Source organism: Trachinotus anak, unplaced genomic scaffold, assembly GCF_046630095.1.
Source record: "Trachinotus anak isolate AG129_WGS33_773 ecotype Australia unplaced genomic scaffold, CSIRO_AGI_Tana_v1 ptg000011l, whole genome shotgun sequence".
Taxonomy (NCBI): domain Eukaryota; kingdom Metazoa; phylum Chordata; class Actinopteri; order Carangiformes; family Carangidae; genus Trachinotus; species Trachinotus anak.
In genome coordinates this window covers 4,637,758-4,658,800 of record NW_027273862.1, presented here as the reverse complement: position 1 = coordinate 4,658,800, position 21,043 = coordinate 4,637,758, and the positions used below count along the sequence as shown (strand labels likewise).

General features: G+C 40.9%; 1 protein-coding gene across 2 annotated transcripts in view; it reads right to left on the bottom strand.

Moving 5' to 3' along the window:
• The window catches only part of rhpn2 (rhophilin, Rho GTPase binding protein 2), a 31,241-nt gene extending 13,681 nt beyond the window's left edge, over window positions 1-17,560 (bottom strand). For both annotated transcript variants that reach the window (XM_071488273.1, XM_071488274.1), the window contains exons 1-4: window positions 17,351-17,560; window positions 11,977-12,092; window positions 5,518-5,646; window positions 420-495 (exon numbers count right to left, since the gene is read on the bottom strand). In XM_071488273.1, coding sequence (XP_071344374.1) covers window positions 420-495; window positions 5,518-5,646; window positions 11,977-12,092; window positions 17,351-17,416 — 387 coding nt within the window. In that variant the 5' untranslated portion in view covers window positions 17,417-17,560. The remainder of the gene's footprint in view (window positions 1-419; window positions 496-5,517; window positions 5,647-11,976; window positions 12,093-17,350) is intronic.
• Window positions 17,561-21,043: the final 3,483 nt, after the last annotated feature.

The following is a 21,043-nucleotide window of genomic DNA, read 5'->3' as shown; positions in this document are numbered from 1 at the left end:
AACCAGAGGTAGGAGACACCTGGTCATTAGGACTGAGGTGTGATTACTGTTAATAAATAGAGCAGAATTAACCTGCTCTGAGATCATGAAGTCAGAACACCTCTCACGGTGCCTGCCAACAAACCAGGACAGGACGCAACAGATGCAATAAAAATGCCATAAGGACATTTTTGAGATGACCAGTCTCAACAACTGCTGACCCACTTGTTGCTGATAGGACACGTTTCTTTATAGGCAGATGATGTTCCTAAATAAACGTCAGACAATGTGACCCAGATCCTTCTTGAAAGGAAATGTTAATTTTGAAATCCTCACTGTAAACACATTGTGTGCATAATGGCTGCATTAGTCTTGTACAACTGTTTATGTACATTTTGCATTAATAAGAGAGAGTGGTGAAGCTGCAGTTTCTTCTGTACCTTGAATGGAGTGCAGAAGTTGATTTCTTTCGTCTCCTTCAGACCCAGAGCAATGAGGGGGATGTTGGCTGTTTCCCTGTACACAAAACAGAAGAACAGAGATATCATGACCAACCATTTTATTGTCATTATTACATCTGTACATCGGGTAAATAATCTTAAAGTTTGCTCACAGTCATGTTGACAACAAGGACGATAACACAGTGAACGCTGACAACACCTTACATACAATAGGACAATGCAGTTCTTATCTGATTCACAACAGTTAATATCCACAATTCATCTCTGGATACATTAATAGGTTAATGATGAAGACAAGCAATCTCTAAGGAGTGGCACGAGATATCAACCAACTCCCTCTGACGATAGACCAAGCCTTGTTAGGGACATCATGTTGACAGCTTGGTCAGATTAGTGAATAATGCGCATTACCAGCTAACAGCCTGATCACACAGCAGCAGCTCTGCTCCTTTAGAAAGTTTACATTTTCATTTAATCCTTAGTGTTGTTTCATAGATGGCTTTTCTGGATTAGGCAGATGGTGCTGTTAGAGCAAAGCACAGCACACACTGCAGGAGTTAGGATTTAAAGGTGAGTGGGGGCCCCACGTCTCCCAGTGTCGTAAAGCTACACTCTCTGCTGATTAATCATTATGGAGTTGTAACCTTGCTTCAGTAACGCAAATGATTCTTTCTTCCTTGCCAGTGAAAGCAGGCTTTCACCTTATTATTTTAGCTCAGCAAACAGTAAACAGACGGGGCCATAAAACACAGTGTTTTGGTTTGGAGTTTCTCTAGCTGTATGACCTGGAGCTCCTTGTTGCTGACAGATGGAAAGCAGGTTCAGCTTGTTATCAGAGCTGTGGAAATATAACCTGATAGATACCTGCTGCTGATCAGAGTCTTTAGAAACAAAACCCCTGCTGACAGGAGAATAATGAGCCGTTGCTAAATAAACTGCCCTTTTTAAAAACATGCTTCTGGATTTTCTTGGCATTTAAGTTATTCAAAACTCTCTCCAAAAAGTAGCACAAACTTCAGCTCCAAAGTAATCAACACTAACAAGTATTCATGAGTGATCTTATCCTCCATCTATTGAAATCATGACTCTTCCCATCAAAGAGATCAGAGCTGCAGTACAAACTTTTCTCTGCAGGACACATCAAAACCAGAGGGTTCAGAAAAAAACTCCTCACACTCATTCATCACTTGATGATAAGGCAGCATTCCTCTGGCATACTGGCTCTGTGAATCACAGCAAACCTCATTCATCAGTAGCTCTGACAGAGCACGATAGAGTGTAATCCATTAGTACTTGTAGATGAGATCACTCTGGTCTTTTCTCTGGTTTGACAGAGGGAGGGGGAGACGGGTGTGGGGGATGAGGATATCTGTTCTGCAGGGAATCTGAAATGTTAAAGCAACTGTTGAAGTGCCAGTGTGTGAGACATAGAGCAGACTCACCCTGGCAGTCTAGTCCGAGCTCCGGTTCACAAATTAAACTGATTATTCAATATAAAAATGTGTTAAGTCACAGTCTGACCATTTATAATGAACATGAATTTGTTTTCTTACAATAAAACCAGTTGTCACAGGGAATGTCTAAAATAATCTCAGATAATAGTACAAATTATTCTTCCCACTCTTTCTCCTGTAGCAGAGTTAGTCTTTATCTTACTGTTTTCATTCCTGCATCAGTTAAAGAGTGCTGAATGCTGAATCAGAGGGTGTTTGAGAAAGTTCAGTTTGTTGTCCAGGTCGAGAACATCACAACAAGGAGCCGAACAAACATTTCCTGCATCGCAAGTTAAAGAACAAGCGACACTCTGGTTCTGTGAGAGATCACACTCAGAAATGCATGTAATTGGGGGCGCCTCAGTGGCTCACCTGGTAGAGCACATACCATTAAGGCTTAGTCCTACCCACAGCGGCCCTGGGTTTGAATCTGACCTGCGGCCCTTTGCTGCATTCATCCCCTCTCTCTCTCCCTGACTTTCCTGTCACTCTCTCACTGACCTATCTAATAAAGGCATTAAAAAAAGGCCAAAAAAATTACTTTAAGAAATGCATGTAATTAACATAATGTTCAACGTACTTGATGAGGTTGGCAAGAACACAGTGATTAGCTGCTATTTTTTCATTGTGTGGTTGGAGGACGTCACTGACATGTACAGCACGTGTCCCACACCAGCCACATGTATGTGCTTTCTGTTATGCACTGCGTCATTTGCAAACCAGCTGGATCTGGTCTGAGGGAGAAATAACCTCAGAAAGAGACTATTCAGAGGACAGTGCACTGGTGGGAAAAGCCTAGAAAAGCGAGGAGAGGTGTTTTGTTTCCGTACCTAAGACTCAGGTTGTGTTTCAGGCTGAAAGGAGGAGACTAACTCTCCATTGTGGCTGCACAGCGTCATCCCACTGAGACACCTGCTCAGAAGTGACAGGGAGAGACTTTCTCAACATATCTGATATTCCCGCGTACATGTCACCTGTATACCTGTATGTATGGCCTTTTGTATGCCTGGTGGTGTGAATATAACAATGTGAAACCTTTGGACTTTGCACGTGTTTAATTTTCTTTTACGCAGACACAGCGGAGGAGAGCTGGTGGTGGTTTCTCAGCCTGCCTATTGTCTTTGCATCAAGCAGTGAGCAGGTGCTTCTCCAAGAGCCTGACAACGAGGCTGAATGTTCCCACACTTGAGTCTGTTTGATCCCATGTGACGTGACACTTGGGCCTGACGATTGAGAAGCAGCTGTTTAATTCTGAGGGTGTTGTCATCACATATTTAGTGAACTAAATATCTATTATATATATTTTTTCTTAGTGGCTGTTTTGCAATGTTTAATCTGAGGTTGTTTCTTCTTTTGTTCTGCAGGACAACAAACACCTTCACAGCTGACAAACTGTACGTTTCTGACAATATCAGCAATATGACTGAGTGAAACACAAAACACTGTCAGGAAAATATTTGTTTCACTGGATTCCTGAGGGTTAAAATTCATCTTCTTACATGAGGTAGAGCAAAATTTAGCTTTGTTTCTTTGTGTCACTGAAATAAATCAGCTCTTATTTGGAGATAAGCAAATTCTGACCTGTTTCTCCAACAGGAAAAAAAAAGTTAAGTTCTTAGGGTTTGAGATGAAGAAATATGAAAAATGGAGGAGGAGAAATAGACTAGACAAAGAAGAGGTCTTATTTTTGAACTTTCCTTTCCTCTGGGCAGTCCTGTCTGCCTGCAACCCTGCAGACAGGAAACCTGATTTATTAAAAAACAGGTTAAATCCTCCTGCTCCTTGCTGCACTGAGACTTTGTAAGCCAAACAAACTAATCTGGCCTCTTTGCCGTACCAACAAAAGACGGCATTTTGGGTTTTATAGGGTCATCTGCAGATTTACCTCAGAATTTAAAACAAAACCCTGACTTGGTCTGTAGCTAATCTACTAATCTTTTTGCAATGAAACAGTCTGAGTGTAGCAGCTTGATACTTTGTGAACCATGTAAGATTTCTGTCAATGACCCTCAGGACCATCACCATAGTTACCACCACACAACACCCCAATCCCCCACAAACCTAAACTACGCCTCTACCATCCTCGTCACTTTATCTGTTGTGATATGTTGTCAAGGTAACATGGCATCTTCATTTGTGTATCTATGTGTATATGTACCACACATGTGTTTATATATGTGTACATGTATTTTGTTATTGCCTCATTTGTGCCTGAGTGAATGTGTAGAGCAGGTTTAGTGTGTGTGTGTGTGTGTGTGTGTGTGTGTGTGTGTGTGTGTGTGTGTGTGTGTGTGTGTGTGTGTGTGTGTGTGTTGTCCGGGCAGATGGCTGATAGAGGTCTCAAGTGTTCTTAATAAGAGGAGCCACCTGGAGGCAGAGATGCTTCAATCAAAGAGCCTTTAAATCATTGTAATTCACACTAACACACAGAAACTATCTGAAGGCTTTTATTTTGAATATGTTGGAAAACTTGAATTCATCATTTATTATCTCTAAAACTGAGTATTAGTCAACCAGGTGCTTTCCTTTACAAAGCACAGAGTGACTGTAGCTTTAAACCTAATTTGTTATCTTGTTGGGTGAGATGTTATCATGGGGAAATGTGCAGACAACACCTCCCAAAGGATATCTGTCACCACTTTTATAAATCTCTGTATTTGTGTATCACAGTCATCAAGTCCTTTGTGTCGCACTTGACACGTGACTGTGAGCATCCTCACGACATAAATACTGCACTGTCAACCACACCCTATAAACCTGGCTTGTCTTCACAGAGAGAAAATACCCGAACCTATCAGTCCCACACACCTGTACACACCCGCTCATCAGACTGACTGAGAGAGGCCTTGTGCTAGATGTGTATCTGAGTTTGCATACAAACTCAGCTCATCGTTTCCTTGTTGCTCTGTGCATTGTATCCAAAAAACCAGCTGCTCCGGTTTAACAACAACAACAAACTCTTGCACTTTGTTTTTCTCTCTCTTTCTCCGTGCACCTCTTTTCTCTGCTCCTCTGTCATCAAGCACCTTTCATCAGACAGAGTGCATGTTAACTTAATCACAGAGTGCCAGGGCCATCACTCTCCTGTTGGTTGCCAATTAACACAACGTGTCTGTGTTTATCTCCTTCTTATTTACATACTGAGACAACTCGGAACAGTCCTCACTCGGTGCAGGTTTGGAAAACCAAAAATTGGGTCAGATTAAGATTAAGATTAGGATTAAATCAGACAGTTTTTTTGAGTTTGGGTCAGTGGCAACAGCCACAGCCAGAGAGCTCTGTTAGCTTTACAGTACACCTTTAATTATTCTGAAAATTATAGGTTATCATATTCTATTGCCTGCAAACACATTGCTTCTGATAAAACTACAGTCATTTTCATTCATGAAATTAACTGCAAACCAACAGTATAAAGTATTAGCTGGGTGGCTCCAAAACAAAACGCAAGTTGCAGTCTCACAAGATCTTATTTTTATCTTATGTTAGATTTTGATGATGAAATTAGTCTTCTTCTTGTACTAGCAGACAGTGTAAGTGGTAGAATCAGTAGCAGTAAAAGGAGAACCAGTGATATTTGCACTTACTGTGTGTTCTGATAGACCTCCACTGAGCTGTTGAGTCCCTCCAGCTGTCCCATCAGGAGCTGCAGGTTGGCGTTGACATAGCTCAACTCCAACAGAACCATCTCTTTAACCTTGTTGTTAGATGTGGCCCTGCACACAGGAGAGATGCAGAGAAACAAAAAAAGAGGGTGGAAGACAAGAAAAGAAATATCAGCCTTGTTATTATCCACTCTGACAGAGCCAAACTGTCCTGCAGCTGATTATTAAAACGAGCGTGCCTTCCCCTGGTATTGTAGACCACAGACCTGCGTCACTGTGCCGTGCCGTGCGCTTGATTTACTCTCCAGCACACAACCGAGAGCAATGAATCACAGCTGTAATCCCCATGTAGCTCATTCCCATGGTAAAAAGTCACTGTGTCAAAAAGATCCACCATCGCATGACAGATTTGATGTGTATGTGCCAGTACACAGAGAGGGGCCAGTGTCACAGTCGAGATCAGAAGTCACGTATACAACCACAACCCTGCCGCATGTACTGTAGGTAAGTGTTCAGGGACACATGGCGTGTGTATGAATCTGGGTAACGTGGCTGAGGAATAGTTTCTTTAAACATCAGACCTCCCTGCTGTTCAAGTGAAATCATGATAGAAAGCATCCTGGAAACAACGTCCCTTTAGATTTCCACTAGGGATTTATTTTTGTGTGTACTGTGTTTACGTTCATGTCTGGATATTTCACAGCATATTTCTGACACAAAAACATTCAATATGTGCAGTATTTACATTTTTGTGTTAAATGTGTGTGTGTGTGTGTGTGTGTGTGTGTGTGTGTGTGTGTGTGTGTGTGTGTGTGTGTGTGTGCGTGCGTGTGCGTGTGTGTGTGTATGTTTGCTATAAGGAGAAATCAATAAGGGATTAGGATTCACTGCACAGCAGAGATAAGGCTATAATGATATCTCCGAGGGGGATGTGTCAGTGTGTTTGAATGTGTGTCTTTGTGTTAGCATACATTGACAAAGTGGCTGGATCCTTTGTGAAGCACAATTTACGCCACCTTGTCATGGTGTCCATGGTGATACAAGGTAACACACACACCACAGTGCTCCCACTGTAGTCTTATCTGTGTTTTACAGGGAATCCTAACACACTCTCTGTCAGTCGTAACCCTGATCCTAATGGGACACATAACCACACATACACAACCCTGCACCAAACCTGTCAGTCTGGAGATGATTGGCTGTTGTAAATCAGAGCCTGTCTCTCTGTCACCTCACCGCTCTCTAGCCTGTAATTACCCTGCAATCGCAGAGGATGTGATCCTTAACAAGAAAGGTGAGATGTAAAGAAGCACCATCAGGCAAGGTAAAAAATAAGTTCAGCTGAAGGTTACAGAACAGAGAGTTTAGTGATCGTAGACTTTGATGTGGGAGCTTTATTTTTTAAATTTTTTCGTAAGAAATTACACATTTAATTGAGTTTACAAAAAATGAGCACCAGGAAATCAAAACAAATAATACAGCATTGCATGTGGTGGAACTTTTATTGGAGGAAATGAGTAATAGTGTATTGTTTCCTGCTAAGACTGGCCACAGCACATCCCCAAATCACTGGCTGTAGTTTTTTCTCACCATTTAACACACTGGAAAATAACAAGGTTGTCAAAGCCCGTCTTAACATTTGCACCACACCATCACTTCCTTTTGGCCCGCTGAAGGGTTTTCTGAGGAGGTCTGGTCTGGGGAATCCATCAGGGTGGAGGAGGTAGAGGTGTTGTGGTTTGGACTTAGTATGTGCCAGCTTGCTAGCCCAGAGGTTATTATTAATATTCTATTTAATAGCTAATATCATGCTGCAGAGCGTGAGAATCAGACTGCAAACCAGAAAGTGAAGTTTTCCTCTTCTCTGAAAAGCCTGTTCCTGTTTTTTTTTTTTTTGGGGTGGGGGGGTTGTCAGACTGACAGTTTGTTGGATTTTTCCTCAGATACCAGGTAGTGATCAGAGTTTGATCACTGATAGAGATGATTACTCTCTATTATATAAAGCTGTAAAGAAACAGTGCACCAATTTTACACACAAAGTTCACTCGTCCTGAGGGAGACGATTCAGTCTGTAACAAACAGTTGCGTGTTGTTGTCTGTGGCTCTGGACGAGGTTTCTAAAGTTTGAAAAAAATACAGAGAAGAGAACTGGTCTGGCCAGACTGACTCCACCTGTTGCTGATAGAGAGAGGAATGTAGAACAAGAGAGGAGAGGCAAAATGGAGGCAGGACACAGACACACACACACACACACACTCTTTCTTAATAGGATCTTAAATGTTACTAGTTTGATTTGAGAATATGAGAATCTGCTTTATACATAAATACAGCATGATAATCAAGGTGGATGTCAAAGGTAGGGTAGCCATGACAACCCACTTGACCCCATCCCATCCAACACTGACAGACATAGAAGAGAGAGCACCGGTAGAGCTACAGTCAGACTTCATATGATTTAAGGCCTTAAAAATAAAGCTCAGGGGGCATAACTGAGGCTCAGAAATGCACCCAGGCTGTTGTCTGGGCTGCAGCTGGGCTGGCGCACACACACACACACACACACACACACACACACACAGTCCATTTGCCTGGTCTTGGACTTGGCTGGGCAGACTTTGTGCGGAACTGAAGGAATGTGGAGGCTTCAGAGGCAGTAGACGCATACACTAACGCACACACACACACACACACACACACACACACACACACAGCAGTACCCTCCCTCACCAGACTAATCTCTAAACACAAACATTAAGAGAGATGATCCAGGAATCCCAGAGGGAGAAGTTAAGGCGACTGTCAGAGGAAACTGTTGAACCTTTTGTTTCTTTACAACCTCAGTGACAAAAGACGCCACAGGAGCCTTTTTCTGTTCACTGAACTTAACACCATCCTGACAGGTGTGAAAGACACAATCTCTGCCAAAGGCCACACAGAACGGGAGGTGGACACACTAACAGGTACAACTTTACAATCTGATGCAATCAAACACAGCACATCTGCAATAATATTTTCTCCCCCCACACGTTTTCCACACCCCCACACATGTAGATTTCCTACCATTACCTCAATAAAAAGCCAATAAAAAGATGACGTATCGCTCTAGATGTTTACTTTCAACATCCTTTTATGATTTAGATTTACTTTTAACCCTTGTTGTGAATCTTATCTTTAGTTGCCCCGGAAACACCAACCTTTACGTGGTGCTGTTGGGGTTAATAACACACACCACATTCAGATTTAAAGACCAAACACAAAGTTAAATATTTTAACACATTTAAGTTAAACAGAATCTGAATAAGATTAATTAATTAATATTTTTCTCTCTTTTTCTTTCTCCCTTCAAACTTATTAATTTTGATTTAACTTCTGGGAGGTTTGTATGGCACATCCAGAGGGATGGAGCTGGGAGGTCTGTGGGCCAACACTCCCTCAGTCACTGAACCTTGACTTTCATGCTTACTGAAGTGTGATGCAATGAGCTGCACAAATGTTCAAAAGTTAACCATCGTAATGCCAACACAAATCTGAATTCTGCTGCCAGCAGGGTGTATTTAAACCCTGATAGACTCACATGTAAATAAACATACATGCACATGTGAAGATTTTATTGGGTACCTAACCCTAAACATTACCTCACGTTTTACATAACTCACATTGTACAGTTCTGTCCTACTAAGAAAGTGTGTTTACTCTCCACCGGTCACCCCGTACATCTTATCTCCTGGTGGCCCTCGGTTGCTATGGCCACTGCTGATGGGGAATGTGTATATGTGACTTAACTGCTATACTAGAGATAAACAATGAACTGTTGTTCAAAAGGTACAGTGTGCAGGATTTGTCAGCTGTTGTGTTTGGGAGGGAGAGAGAGCGAGAGAGACAGAGAGACAGAGCCAGAGAGAGAGAGAGAGAGAGAGAGAGAGAGAGAGAGACAGAGAGACAGAGACAGAGCCAGAGAGAGAGAGAGAGAGAGAGAGAGAGACAGAGACAGAGCCAGAGAGAGAGAGAGAGACAGAGAGACAGAGACAGAGCCAGAGAGAGAGAGAGAGAGAGAGAGAGAGATGGTAGTCCAGCAAACAAAGCAGCAAATTGTAAAGATGTTATATAAAACCCTATTTTCTGATTGTTTCATGGTGGTTTCACTCTAAAGCACACGCCCTCACCTCCAAACAGACCTGCAGCTCTTTCTACATCAATTACACAAGCGTGGTAACTATGTTTTTATAGTGTCCCACCCTCACAACCTACACGCTGTTATTGGCTGGGGGTTACACACCCACTGCCTAAAGGCTGCAGCCCAGAAATGTCCCGAACACAACAAACAAGTAAGAAGAAAAAATACAGGCAGAAAAGAGGGTTTTTGTAGTTAAATACACAGCCACAAACTTCTACTGGGGTCATAAGTGATGAAAGAGTATGATTATTATTATTATTATTATTATTATTATTATTATTATTATTATTATTATTATATTTCTATCAGTCTATACACTGTTTTATGTCTTTTTGCATAGTATGCCTTTAAAGTAAGTGACATGTGTGTGACCTCTCTGGTGAAGTGTAGCCTCATACTAGACAAAGACCTAAAAACCTTATAATAAGGGAAAAATACCTGAAGAAGTAAAAATTCCTTCACACTATTTTAGTCTCACCAGGCAGCCGGAAGTTGACAGACTTGTTTTTTTTTCCAGTGTGGCGGGTTCTGGTGGTGTTGCAGATGAAAGAGTGTGCTCTTAAAAATTTACAACAGAGCGATCTTCAATTTGTTAACCTCAAATATGACGGCCTCTCAGTTACCAATAGAAACATAAAAACACTGACTCCAGTTATCGAAGGTCATCACAGACCTGTAGCATTAGCCTTCATGCCACATGAACCCCCACTCTGTCGATCCACAGGAGGAAAATCTGAATCTGCATTAATAACATTGCTTGTGCCAGATCACAGAGCACTTCTGAGAGTCGATTCCTATCTATAAACAATCAGAGACGGCACCTTTGTTCTGAAGGCTACAGAAAATAAAAACAACAAAGTGAAAGAGAAAGAGTTAAATGCCTGCACACATGACAGAGTTGCTCAAGTGCAATAAAAAGCAGATACTGTACAAACACTTGTGCCTGTGGTGGAGCAGCTTCAGCCTGGCTGGAAGCTCTGCTAACACTGTGAGTGAAAGATAAATACATTTTGCTCTATCCAAACATATCCATTTCTTTACAGACAGTATATTTGAAACTGAACTGATATTTTGATTTACAGGTTTTACTCTGTATTTGACACAAGAACTGAACAAACAAAGGGAAGTGTTGGTGCAATGACTGAAGAATGTGACAGCCCAAACAGTATTTTCATTTTGTTAATATATAACTTTTTACCTACTGTATTATATGTGTAAGGGGTCAACACTGCAACATTAAATGTTTTTACGATATATCAGTGAAACTAAATGTGATGTTTTAGAGGTCAGTTTAATGCTAATATACAAATTAACCCATTTCTATTATAGTCACATATGGCTTATACTGGTATGGAAGGATGATTGGGCAAAACATGATGACTGGTTTAAAAACAAAATGCTGGTGAAGTGAGTATAAAAATACAGGAAACAGCTTTTTGTGAGGAGATGCCTCCAAACCCGACTGAACAAAAGGCACAAGGTTGCAAAGGTTATGAGAGGTAAGTGAAGTTCCTCATATTTCTCTGTGGCACTGCACTTGCTGAGAAGTCTATCTCAAGTTCAGCCATTCAATCCTGCTAGAAGAGGTATGTCAGCAGGAAGGACATTCCTTGATTTATGTTAAAATCTTAAATTCCCCTTTAACCTCTACGGCTACATGATAACACGACGGAAACTAAAACTCTTCTGTCTTGTCTGTACAGAAGAGACTGTAGATTTACATAACAAGGGGAAATTATCCCTAGAAACATCCTGACTGGAAGCCTCACATTGTTGTGACCTATAATCAAAACACAAAGGCTCAGAAAAATGTTGACGTTTTTCTCAGTCACATATCACAGTGGCCCTTTGATTGTTGATATAACCTAATATCATATTTCCCCTTTGGTCGTTTTTGGTCTTGCCAGGATTTCATGGCAACTCATAACACAACCATGAAGCCAAACTGACCAGCTAGAGTTTACTCAAGGTCACACACACCACTGTGACCTAACTGACAAGCCACATAGAAAATGTGAATGACATATGAATGAATGATGTGAGCAGAGAGAGATAAAATTGGAGCAGCTGGTTTTCTCTTATGTAACACTTGTAAAGTTATTTCTGCGCATGCATTTATTTTTGTTTGAGGTCTTTGTCCTTTGTATGTTTTAGAATGATTGAACCTCCCCACCAAAAAAAAAACACACAGACACTCAAGAGTACAGTATGTAAGTATGTATCTAAGTATGTATGTATGTATTATCAGTCATCAGTTCAGTTCTTACTTCAGCAGGTTCTCAGCTCCGGCCCTCATCCTCATCTCTTTGATGATCTGCTGGTTCAGACTGGCTCGCTTGTTCTGCAGTTTGCTTCGTCCCGTCTGGGCGAACGGGTTACAACCCTGAAATGAGGAGACACAGGAACAACAATGTCAGCAGAAAATAATAAGTTACTCAAATGTAAGTGAAGAAACAATGAGAACATGTAGAAAAAACTATACTGTAAAAAAAAAAACAGTAGAATGAGTTCACATTTACATCACATCATTCAAAACTTGATTTGTATCTTTATTTATTTACAGCAGGGGAGTCCCAAGCAATTCATTCTCATGAGTAATTGTAGCTGGCAACAAGTGATACTACAATCTAGTGAACAAATGTCTTTAGACATGACTTTTAATGTGATTTTTTACTTTATCTCTGCTTTGATATAACAGTAAAAATAAATCTAGGTTGGGTGTGGGAAGAGCTGCACCTTTCTATACAGCACCCAGCTCACTCTGTGTTTACACATAATGGCCTGTGTGTGGCTGTACTGTGTGTCCTTGTCCCTATCACAACCACATGTGTCCCAGCCTTCCTAAGTCAACATGCTGTCACTCATAGCAGCACAGATAAACTGGCCATATACATTCATACTGGCTGACTAACAGCACAGCAGAGGTGTGGTCTGTACTGCACTCTGGATGGCAACAGGACAACATGATGCATAGAGACCTGTCAGCTCAGTAAAACCAGTTTGTTTACAGACTTCAGTGTGGAAAGCTTTTGCATTGTAGTTATTTATCTGACTAAATCTGATGTCAGCAGAAGAATAAGCTTCAGTTTCTGCTCAGCAACATCAAGGTAAAGAGTCAGTGGTCACAGGACTCAACACATGACAGAATCAAAGATTAAATATGTCAGTGTAGTTATATGTTCATTTCTCATAAGTTTTTTTTTATTCACAATCACAAGTTCACCTTTTCCTACCCTTGAGGTCAGGGTTAGATTCACATCAGCAACAGGGAGGATGACTCTTTGACTCATGCTCAGCAGATCAGACAAACCACCTGACTCAAGTTTACCTTCAGATTACAGAGTTGGGATGTTTCTGTCATGTGTCATAATGGGTTGACAATGGGTTGCTGATGTAAAGTAGCATTTTTGCTATAACCCGGCATGTTTCCATCACATATTTTGCACTGATCATCATCAATCATTAACATGCTTTGTCCTTATCCAACAAACAAACAAATAAATAAATAAACACCCGCTCTTCCAGTAGATCTGAAATCAGCACCACTCTCCTGTTACATTTTTCAGTTTTCATGACTGAACAGAGAAGAAAAAAAAACTTTAAAGAAAAGGACCTTACAGTTTGGAGACATTGTTTAAAAAGTTATGAGAAGAGAGGTACATAAACACCACAGTGATGAGCGCCGCACTGGAACCTGGAGACTAAGAATTTTGTTACATTACACAAAGCATCCAAAACAGCAGAAAACAACGGATATAAAACAACAACAATTCTGTTTTCTGTATTTTTCATTTTCTCCCCAGTTTCCAAAACCCACTTCTCCTGTGCTGTGGTCAAAGTCATTTCCAACACCACATTAAGGAGCTTCACCAGGAGGGAAAACCACGCAGGAGGTCCACACTATCCCTCCGCGGACCCCCACCTGGTGCTGCGGCAAAGATGTAATCCCTCACTGGCTTCCCACAGATTGATTCACTTCAATGAGTTAATCATAAAAGCCATATTACTCTTTGAGTGAACAAATATTTTTAATTTTGGCTCAGGTTCACTCGTCACATGACACAGATAATTACAGATCACGTGCACGTGCATATACACATACTGGATCTTTCTTAGTGACAGTATAATGCAGCTCAGCAATTCAACCACTCTGCCAACATGACTTGGGCGTTCCTGCACAAACACTTTGGCGTGCTGATAGCGTAATGATTAACCACTTATACAAACGACAGCCTCGTTAATTACACAACAGAGATGTAATGAGGCTGTGGAGGGCGTGGCCCGGCTGGACTTACCAGGAGCTACTCTTGGAATGACAGCAGGGTGAGGATGTTAGCACACAACAGGACAGGGCGTACACTTATTACAGTATATCATCACGTCAACAATTACATCAAAAATGGGGTGTGTGTGTGTGTTCAAGAACAAGGGAGTGGCTAGTGATTGACAGTAACCATAGTAGTATGTTTCAATTTTTAATATGTAGGACACTATGAAACTTTGATACATGCTAGCACCCCAAAGCAATGATCCTGATCCTGTGTCGTGATGCTAACTTAATCAATGACTATGAAATCTTGATCATCAGACCTGATCGTCTGGTATCACACCTATACTTCTGGAGAGCCTAGTTAGAAAAATGGTATCTTTGATATTGTTGTACAATGTGTCCTTTTAGTCAATTAATCCTTAATCTTTGTAGAACTAAACTGGTTTAATTTACCACTGGAAACTAAAGCAAGAACAGTTAATTGGGCATCCTATACTGACTGACACAGAGAACTGAATCCCTAAACCTGGCTTGCAGCCCTGATCATGCCTTGCCTAACCCACTAAACCACTCAGGGAATTGAACCCCTCCCACACAATGGTATGCTCAAACAGTGCGCCCTTTCTCTACAAGCGCACAAAACACTTCATTAGAGCAAAACAAAGATGGTCCAGTATTATATCCATTGAACAGCAAATAATTTTGCTGTTGTATAACTTGGGCTTCATAAAGAACATGTGTAGCAATGGCTCATGGGATAGCTGGTTGATACAAGTGGTGATTAAGACAGGCAGTCAGCCATGACCCAGTTATGGCAGCATGATGGATTCACAATTGCCTGGTCGCCCTATAAATATACAAACGTATGTTCAGTATCTCTATGGCCACACCTCTTCATGATAAAGTAAAAGATAAGCTGATATCATGTGTGCTCCCTAATTGACTTCACACAGTGATTCCACTACATTTACAGTAGGAACCCTTTGACAGATTGCTCAGCAGGGGTTGTGGGTCATTCAATCCTAAGAAAAACATCTTCATAGTCAGTGAACTACTGTAAGAGACAATATTTGATCCCAGCTGCATCTCTTATTTGCCTTTTTCCAACACAAACCCCACTGAGGGAATCTAAGTGTGTCTCCAAGTGGAGGGAGCTTGTCTGGTTTGTGAACCAGGACACATGTTGTCAATTTGTGGCTGTTGTCTGGCTGAAGGACGGCCTCAGGCCAGATGCTACGTCAATGCTCTCACTGGCCGTGGAGGATGAGGAGAAAAAACATGCCGATTCGGCTTTTTGTTCTGCCATGTTTCCATTCTGCAGTTCCTCCGGTCGGACCTCAGCCAGCTGGGGGTGAAACAGTGGATGGCTGGGAAGGAAGCCCTAAACCACAACAGCACCCTCGAGCATCAGTCGAACCCAGCGAGGCCGTGTAAATCATTAAACTAATTTTCACCCAGCAGAAAGCAGTGCACAAAAAAATGGAAGCAAAGATCATCTTGGCTCCACTTGGTTAAAATTTGACCAAAAAGTTTCCAAATTGCAAATCTCTTTAACATGACACAATGAGAAGCAGAACTCATTGCTTTGTGGTTTCAGTAAATGTGCAAGCCTTTTTATACAGAGACAGGCTTCTGCAATGAAAGTGGAGACTCCCAAACCTTCCTGGGGAAACACAGAGGGTGAAGGCAATGTAGAGAGAGATGGGCTCTACAATGTATGTTACGGTGATAAAGGAAACAATTTGTGATTGAGGTATTAGGCTCTACAGTCTCCCACCGGGTCCTGTGGCAGTCCCAGACCCTGGATCCAACTGGCCTTTTTATAGACACAGGAAGTGCAGCACAGAGGCTAAATCCAGACAGCGTTCAGAAGGGGATTCGGGGGGACTGAAAGACACAAAGGCCCTGTTCAGATGCCCATCTAAACAAGCTTGTCTATGAAAACACTCCAGTTGAGGACATCATTACAAGTGTGAAGGAATGAGATGTGGACCACAGCATGGCAGACAGAGAACTCAGTAAAAACACATTAGATAATCACTCAACCACTGCCAAGTGCCTTTCTCACAGCTGCAAACTGGACAAACTCACAGCTCCTGAAAATGTTTTGGCTACAGGTACACGAAACACAAAACTGGTTAGATAAATTTCTCTGCTGGTTCTGGTGCAATGAATCCTAATTACATTAATGACTGTCACTGTATAATGACAACGCACCAGCTAATTTACATGATGAAATACAGACAGGGAGACAGTCCCCTTATCTGAGTAGCAATTTGGTTAACCTGCCACCTACTTTACATTTCAGTCGTATGGATGATGCTGTTTTCCAGAGAATGTGTGCAACTCTAAGATACAGATAATAAATAAAAAGGTCAAAGGTCATGGCTTTAGCGCACGTACAATGTTCCCTTAAACACAGTGGTAATTATGTTGTGAAAAAATAAGAAAAGAAGTAAAAACATAGCTCAATTTTTACCAGATTAAAAGAACAAAACAGGTATGACACAAATATCTACAGACAGTAGGTTAATCTGACCTAAATTTACCAGGGCTATCAACAAAGCCTCTGAGGAACTCCTGCTTCCTGACACTTCCTGTCACACCTCTGACAGCCAGCAGGGACAAGAGAAGGTTAATTATAGGATGTTTGGTCACTGACCTTTCAGTATCAGTCACTGCAGGAGATACAGCTATTCTTGGAGTGACACACACACACACACACACACACACACACACACACACACACACAGACACCTGAAGCTGACAGCGCTGTGGTTTCTGCTGCTGCTGCTGGTGACACATCAGGAACTACAGTCTTTGTTACACTACATTTAAGACTGACACCCTGCTGTTTTTAAAAATAAAAGCAAAATTTATCGTGAATTATTTTACACACCTTTTTTTTTTCCATGTGATGTTTTATATGCACCTTTGGTTTATTATATTTTAATTATTCAAATTGCCTTGTATTTACTGTCTTTTCCATTCAATTTCACGTCATCGTGGTGTCTCATTGCTAATGTCTTCCCATGCCTCTGTAAAGCACTTTGCCTTGTGTCTGAATGAAACTACATCAATACAACTGTCTTGCCTTCTGTTTTATTGTAGTTTTTCTGGTCAGCTGATGTATCCTGAAACTAAGAGGCAGGTTACAGCCTGCAGTTAAAAACCCAAACTACAAATACAAATTACAATATAATTGTATGCGGCGCATGAAGTCTGTTACTTGGACTCGTGTGTGCTGCATTGGTGATGGACTGTGATGGTCACTGGAAGCAGAACATTTGAAAGGCTCTAGACAAACTAAAACCGGAGAGCTTACAGACGGAGCCGACATCGTGGAGTGAAGACCCGAGAAACAAACTCACCTTTTTGAAATAACTGCTGTCTCCTCGGCTGTTTTTGATGCCGTTTGGTAAAAGTGTGTCCGTCATCCTGAAGGCTCACACTCTTGAGAATAAAAAAATAAAAAAAACAAACAAGTGAATTAAAGGTGAATTTAGACGGAGCCGCTGCTGTTCACCAGGTGAGCGTCGTCTCTCCTCCGACAGTGTGTCTGCTGTGGCTCCACTCAGCCTGGACTTTTCCAGCACAAACCACAAACTCCGCCCAAACAGGAAAAAAAAAAAAAGACTGGTGATGCGTTCACAGGCAGAAACTCCCGGGAGGCACCTGTGTCATTCAGGTGACGTACACTGCAGAGCGCAGGATGACTCACAGGCCACCTGCGAGAAAAGTGTCCGCCCACCTAACCTGACCGTGAGGACCGGCTTACAGGGCCCCTGCTGCGCAAGCTGGCCCTCATGAGGCAGGTCGCCTTTGTGCTGAAACAACGTGGTTAATTAAAGGCCTACTGGTGTTGTTAAAAGCTGTCTGAAGCTATAAAAATGATAATCAACTACATGTCCAACACCTATCTGAGTAAAGCAACTCACAGGTTCACCTCTGTGTCAGTAATGCGTAGTATCAGTGCTGTAAGTTAAAACAATATCAATATCAAATTGTCAGTGAAGTTAAAATGCAGCTAAAATACTTTGTAGTTTAATGTAGTGCTCATTTAGCATATTTTTATTCCTTTAGGTACTTTAACCAAATTTGTATAATGCCACGATATAAAATTGTGCAAAATGGCTGCTTCCTTTAAAAAGCAATAAGGAGGAGTGCTTCCTGCACTGTGACATCACAAAGAGGACATACTATACTGGACACTAAGCTGCTAAGCTGGAGTGAACAAACTGCTGCTGCTTATTACATACGGTTATCATCATTATCAGTGATTATCAGGATGATCACAACTGTTACAGTAGTAATACCTACACAGAAACTTAATAACTTGATCGTGTCTTAAAATACTTGTATAATGGTTGTATGCGTGAGTAGTATGAAAAAAAAACAGCTAAAGTTCGTATTGTTATGAGACCAAGAAACTGATCTTAAATTAATAATGAGTAATTTCAATTATTAAATTAATATAAATAAAAATTTTAACAGCACTGTTCAGTGTTCAACAGAAGTGTCTGCACATCCAATCACATATGGAGAGAAAGACAGATGGTCGGAGATACATAGACACACACTGATGCAAACAATATAAAAGTCATAAAAATGTACAGCATCTGGTCTTTAAACTGCAGTTTTAGTTGGTTGCCTTGCAACAGCATCGAGACGAGATGAGGTCAGCTGCAGAGGCTTTTTATGCCTCCACACCAGTGACATCCAGGGCTGGAGGGGTTATGTTTTCATCCATCCTTACATACCCACATATGTCCGTCCCATTCCTGTGAACATGACATCTCAGTAATGCTTTGAGGGAACTTCCTCAAATTAGGCACAAACATTAGTTTGGACTTAATGAGGAACTAATTACATTATGGTGGTCAAAGGTCAAGGTCAGGGTGATCTCACAAAACACATTTTTGTCCATAACTTACAAATTCATACACTATTTATGACACAATTTAAATCAAATGTCCATAAGGATAAAATGAAGTGATTATATTTTATGTCCAAATGGTTAAAGGTCAACTTCACATCATCATGTTCTCCAAAAACACTCATTGGAAGATCTCATTACATTTTGGTGCTGATCTGGTAAAAGGGCAGGTCCATACATTTTTTCCCCAACATTGCAACATAGGCATTTTTCGACACTTTTGTCAGTTTCTCAGGAAATAATGTCTGGATCTTGATGTAAAAAGAATCAGACATATTTATGCCGTTGAGTTTTATAAATTTGTACAATTTGGTGCAGATTCAGATAATAATCTGGATCTCACAGACATGTGTAGGATTGTTTGGCCTTGGGAGAGGAATGAGCTCTACTGACTGCCATTCTAGTTAGTAGTGTTTAGTTTTCTCAGTCTGAGGTGAAACAAGAGACGCCGTCTGGTTGTATGTGGCTGGTTCTGCCAGTTAGAAAGCAGGTTAAACTCCTGAGGTGGTTATTAATGTCAGGAGAGGATTATTGATAACAGCTACACAGAGGTGAAGCCAGAGTATGAGTGTGTTGCTGTGGCTATAAACTAGGCCAAAGCTGTATTTGTCTGGGACATTTCTGCACCTGACAGCCAGACAAAGGCTTTTAAAACGGAAACATTTTTATTTCTATCCTCATTTAACGTCTGTGTGGCTGAATGATTTAATTTCCATTTGACTCATGAATGTTGAAAAATGCATACAGATGTTCTGTGTCCATGGCATTTACTCTCTGAAAGACATCTACACAATTACTGGCTAATCCTTACACAGTGAAAGCCTGCAGTGTTTTCAGGGCTCTCACAGAAGAGGTTACAACTGGACAAGAGATGGAAGCTGGAGCGCTAACTGACCATTCACTCTAGTCAGGTGTCACACGTTCTCACAGTAGATAACACCATCCTGTACAAACCAGCCAAACTGGTCATGTTGGTGACCAGCTCACACTGGATCAAAGACATTTGAACTGGTAGACGTTTGCTATGAATTCACTTCAGGCTGTTGACACCGTTTGTTTCCTTTCCTTCAGTTTTTTGGTTGAGAACAACCAAGTAGAGAAAAGTTTGTATTGGTCACAATTAGTCAGCAAAATGTTTATTAGTCTTCAAATTGATGCTTCTTGTTCTTGGTTGTAAAAGAAACCAGCAACACAGATTTGTTGCGTGTTATATTTGAAAAATAAACTTGACATTGACCTGATGGTAATAAAATAATCACTTGAATCATTGTTTACTTCTGTCATCATCACAGAGGTCTGGACTTTGATTACACAAAAAAATTTGCAAAATAAAGTTTAAAGAGTGCAGGAGCTTCTCAATCTGTGATTATGAATATATGAAGCCTCACTTGTAGTTGCTAATTATTCTGTGAAGTACTCCAATTATTCATTTGTGGATTGACAGTAAATTAATTAATGATAGATTAATCATTAAAGCTATCAAGGAAATTGAGACTCTTTGCTGTACTAAACAAACTCAACCACTAGATGGAGGTAGAGATCAGTGTTTCAGCCTTGCTTTCTTCCCCAGTGAGTTAATAGATTATCTGCTTTCCTCCTTTAGTTTTCTGATTGTTTTCTTCAGATAATTCAACTCAGTTCCACTGTAATGTAACCAATACTTGTCTGATAGGGTGGCTCACCCTGTCTAGTGTTTGTGTTGAATCAGGTGCTTTTTTTTTTTAATCAGATCATCACTATGCTTACAATCACCCTTTCACAGCTCAAAAAGCCCAACTCTTTCAAATGTGATGACAATTTTGTCTGTTTTTCACACACATTTGTAGTTTCAAATGATGAAGAAAATCAGTTATAACAACAATAACTCCTCTCTTCTCTTTGTATGTTTGTATCATTTGCAGACGCTCGACCTGCTTTATTTCAAAAGAAAGACTTTTAGACTTGGCCATGGCAGGAAAACACAGGTGAAACTGATATCAACGCTGATGGCCCACATAAAGGGATTATGTGTGCCTCTATGTGCCCACATGTACAATACCAGTGCCCTGGAACTGCCACTGCTAAATGAAATGTAGTCATTAATAACTATTATTATGTACACCTGTATTTGCCAAGTCACATTTTCTAG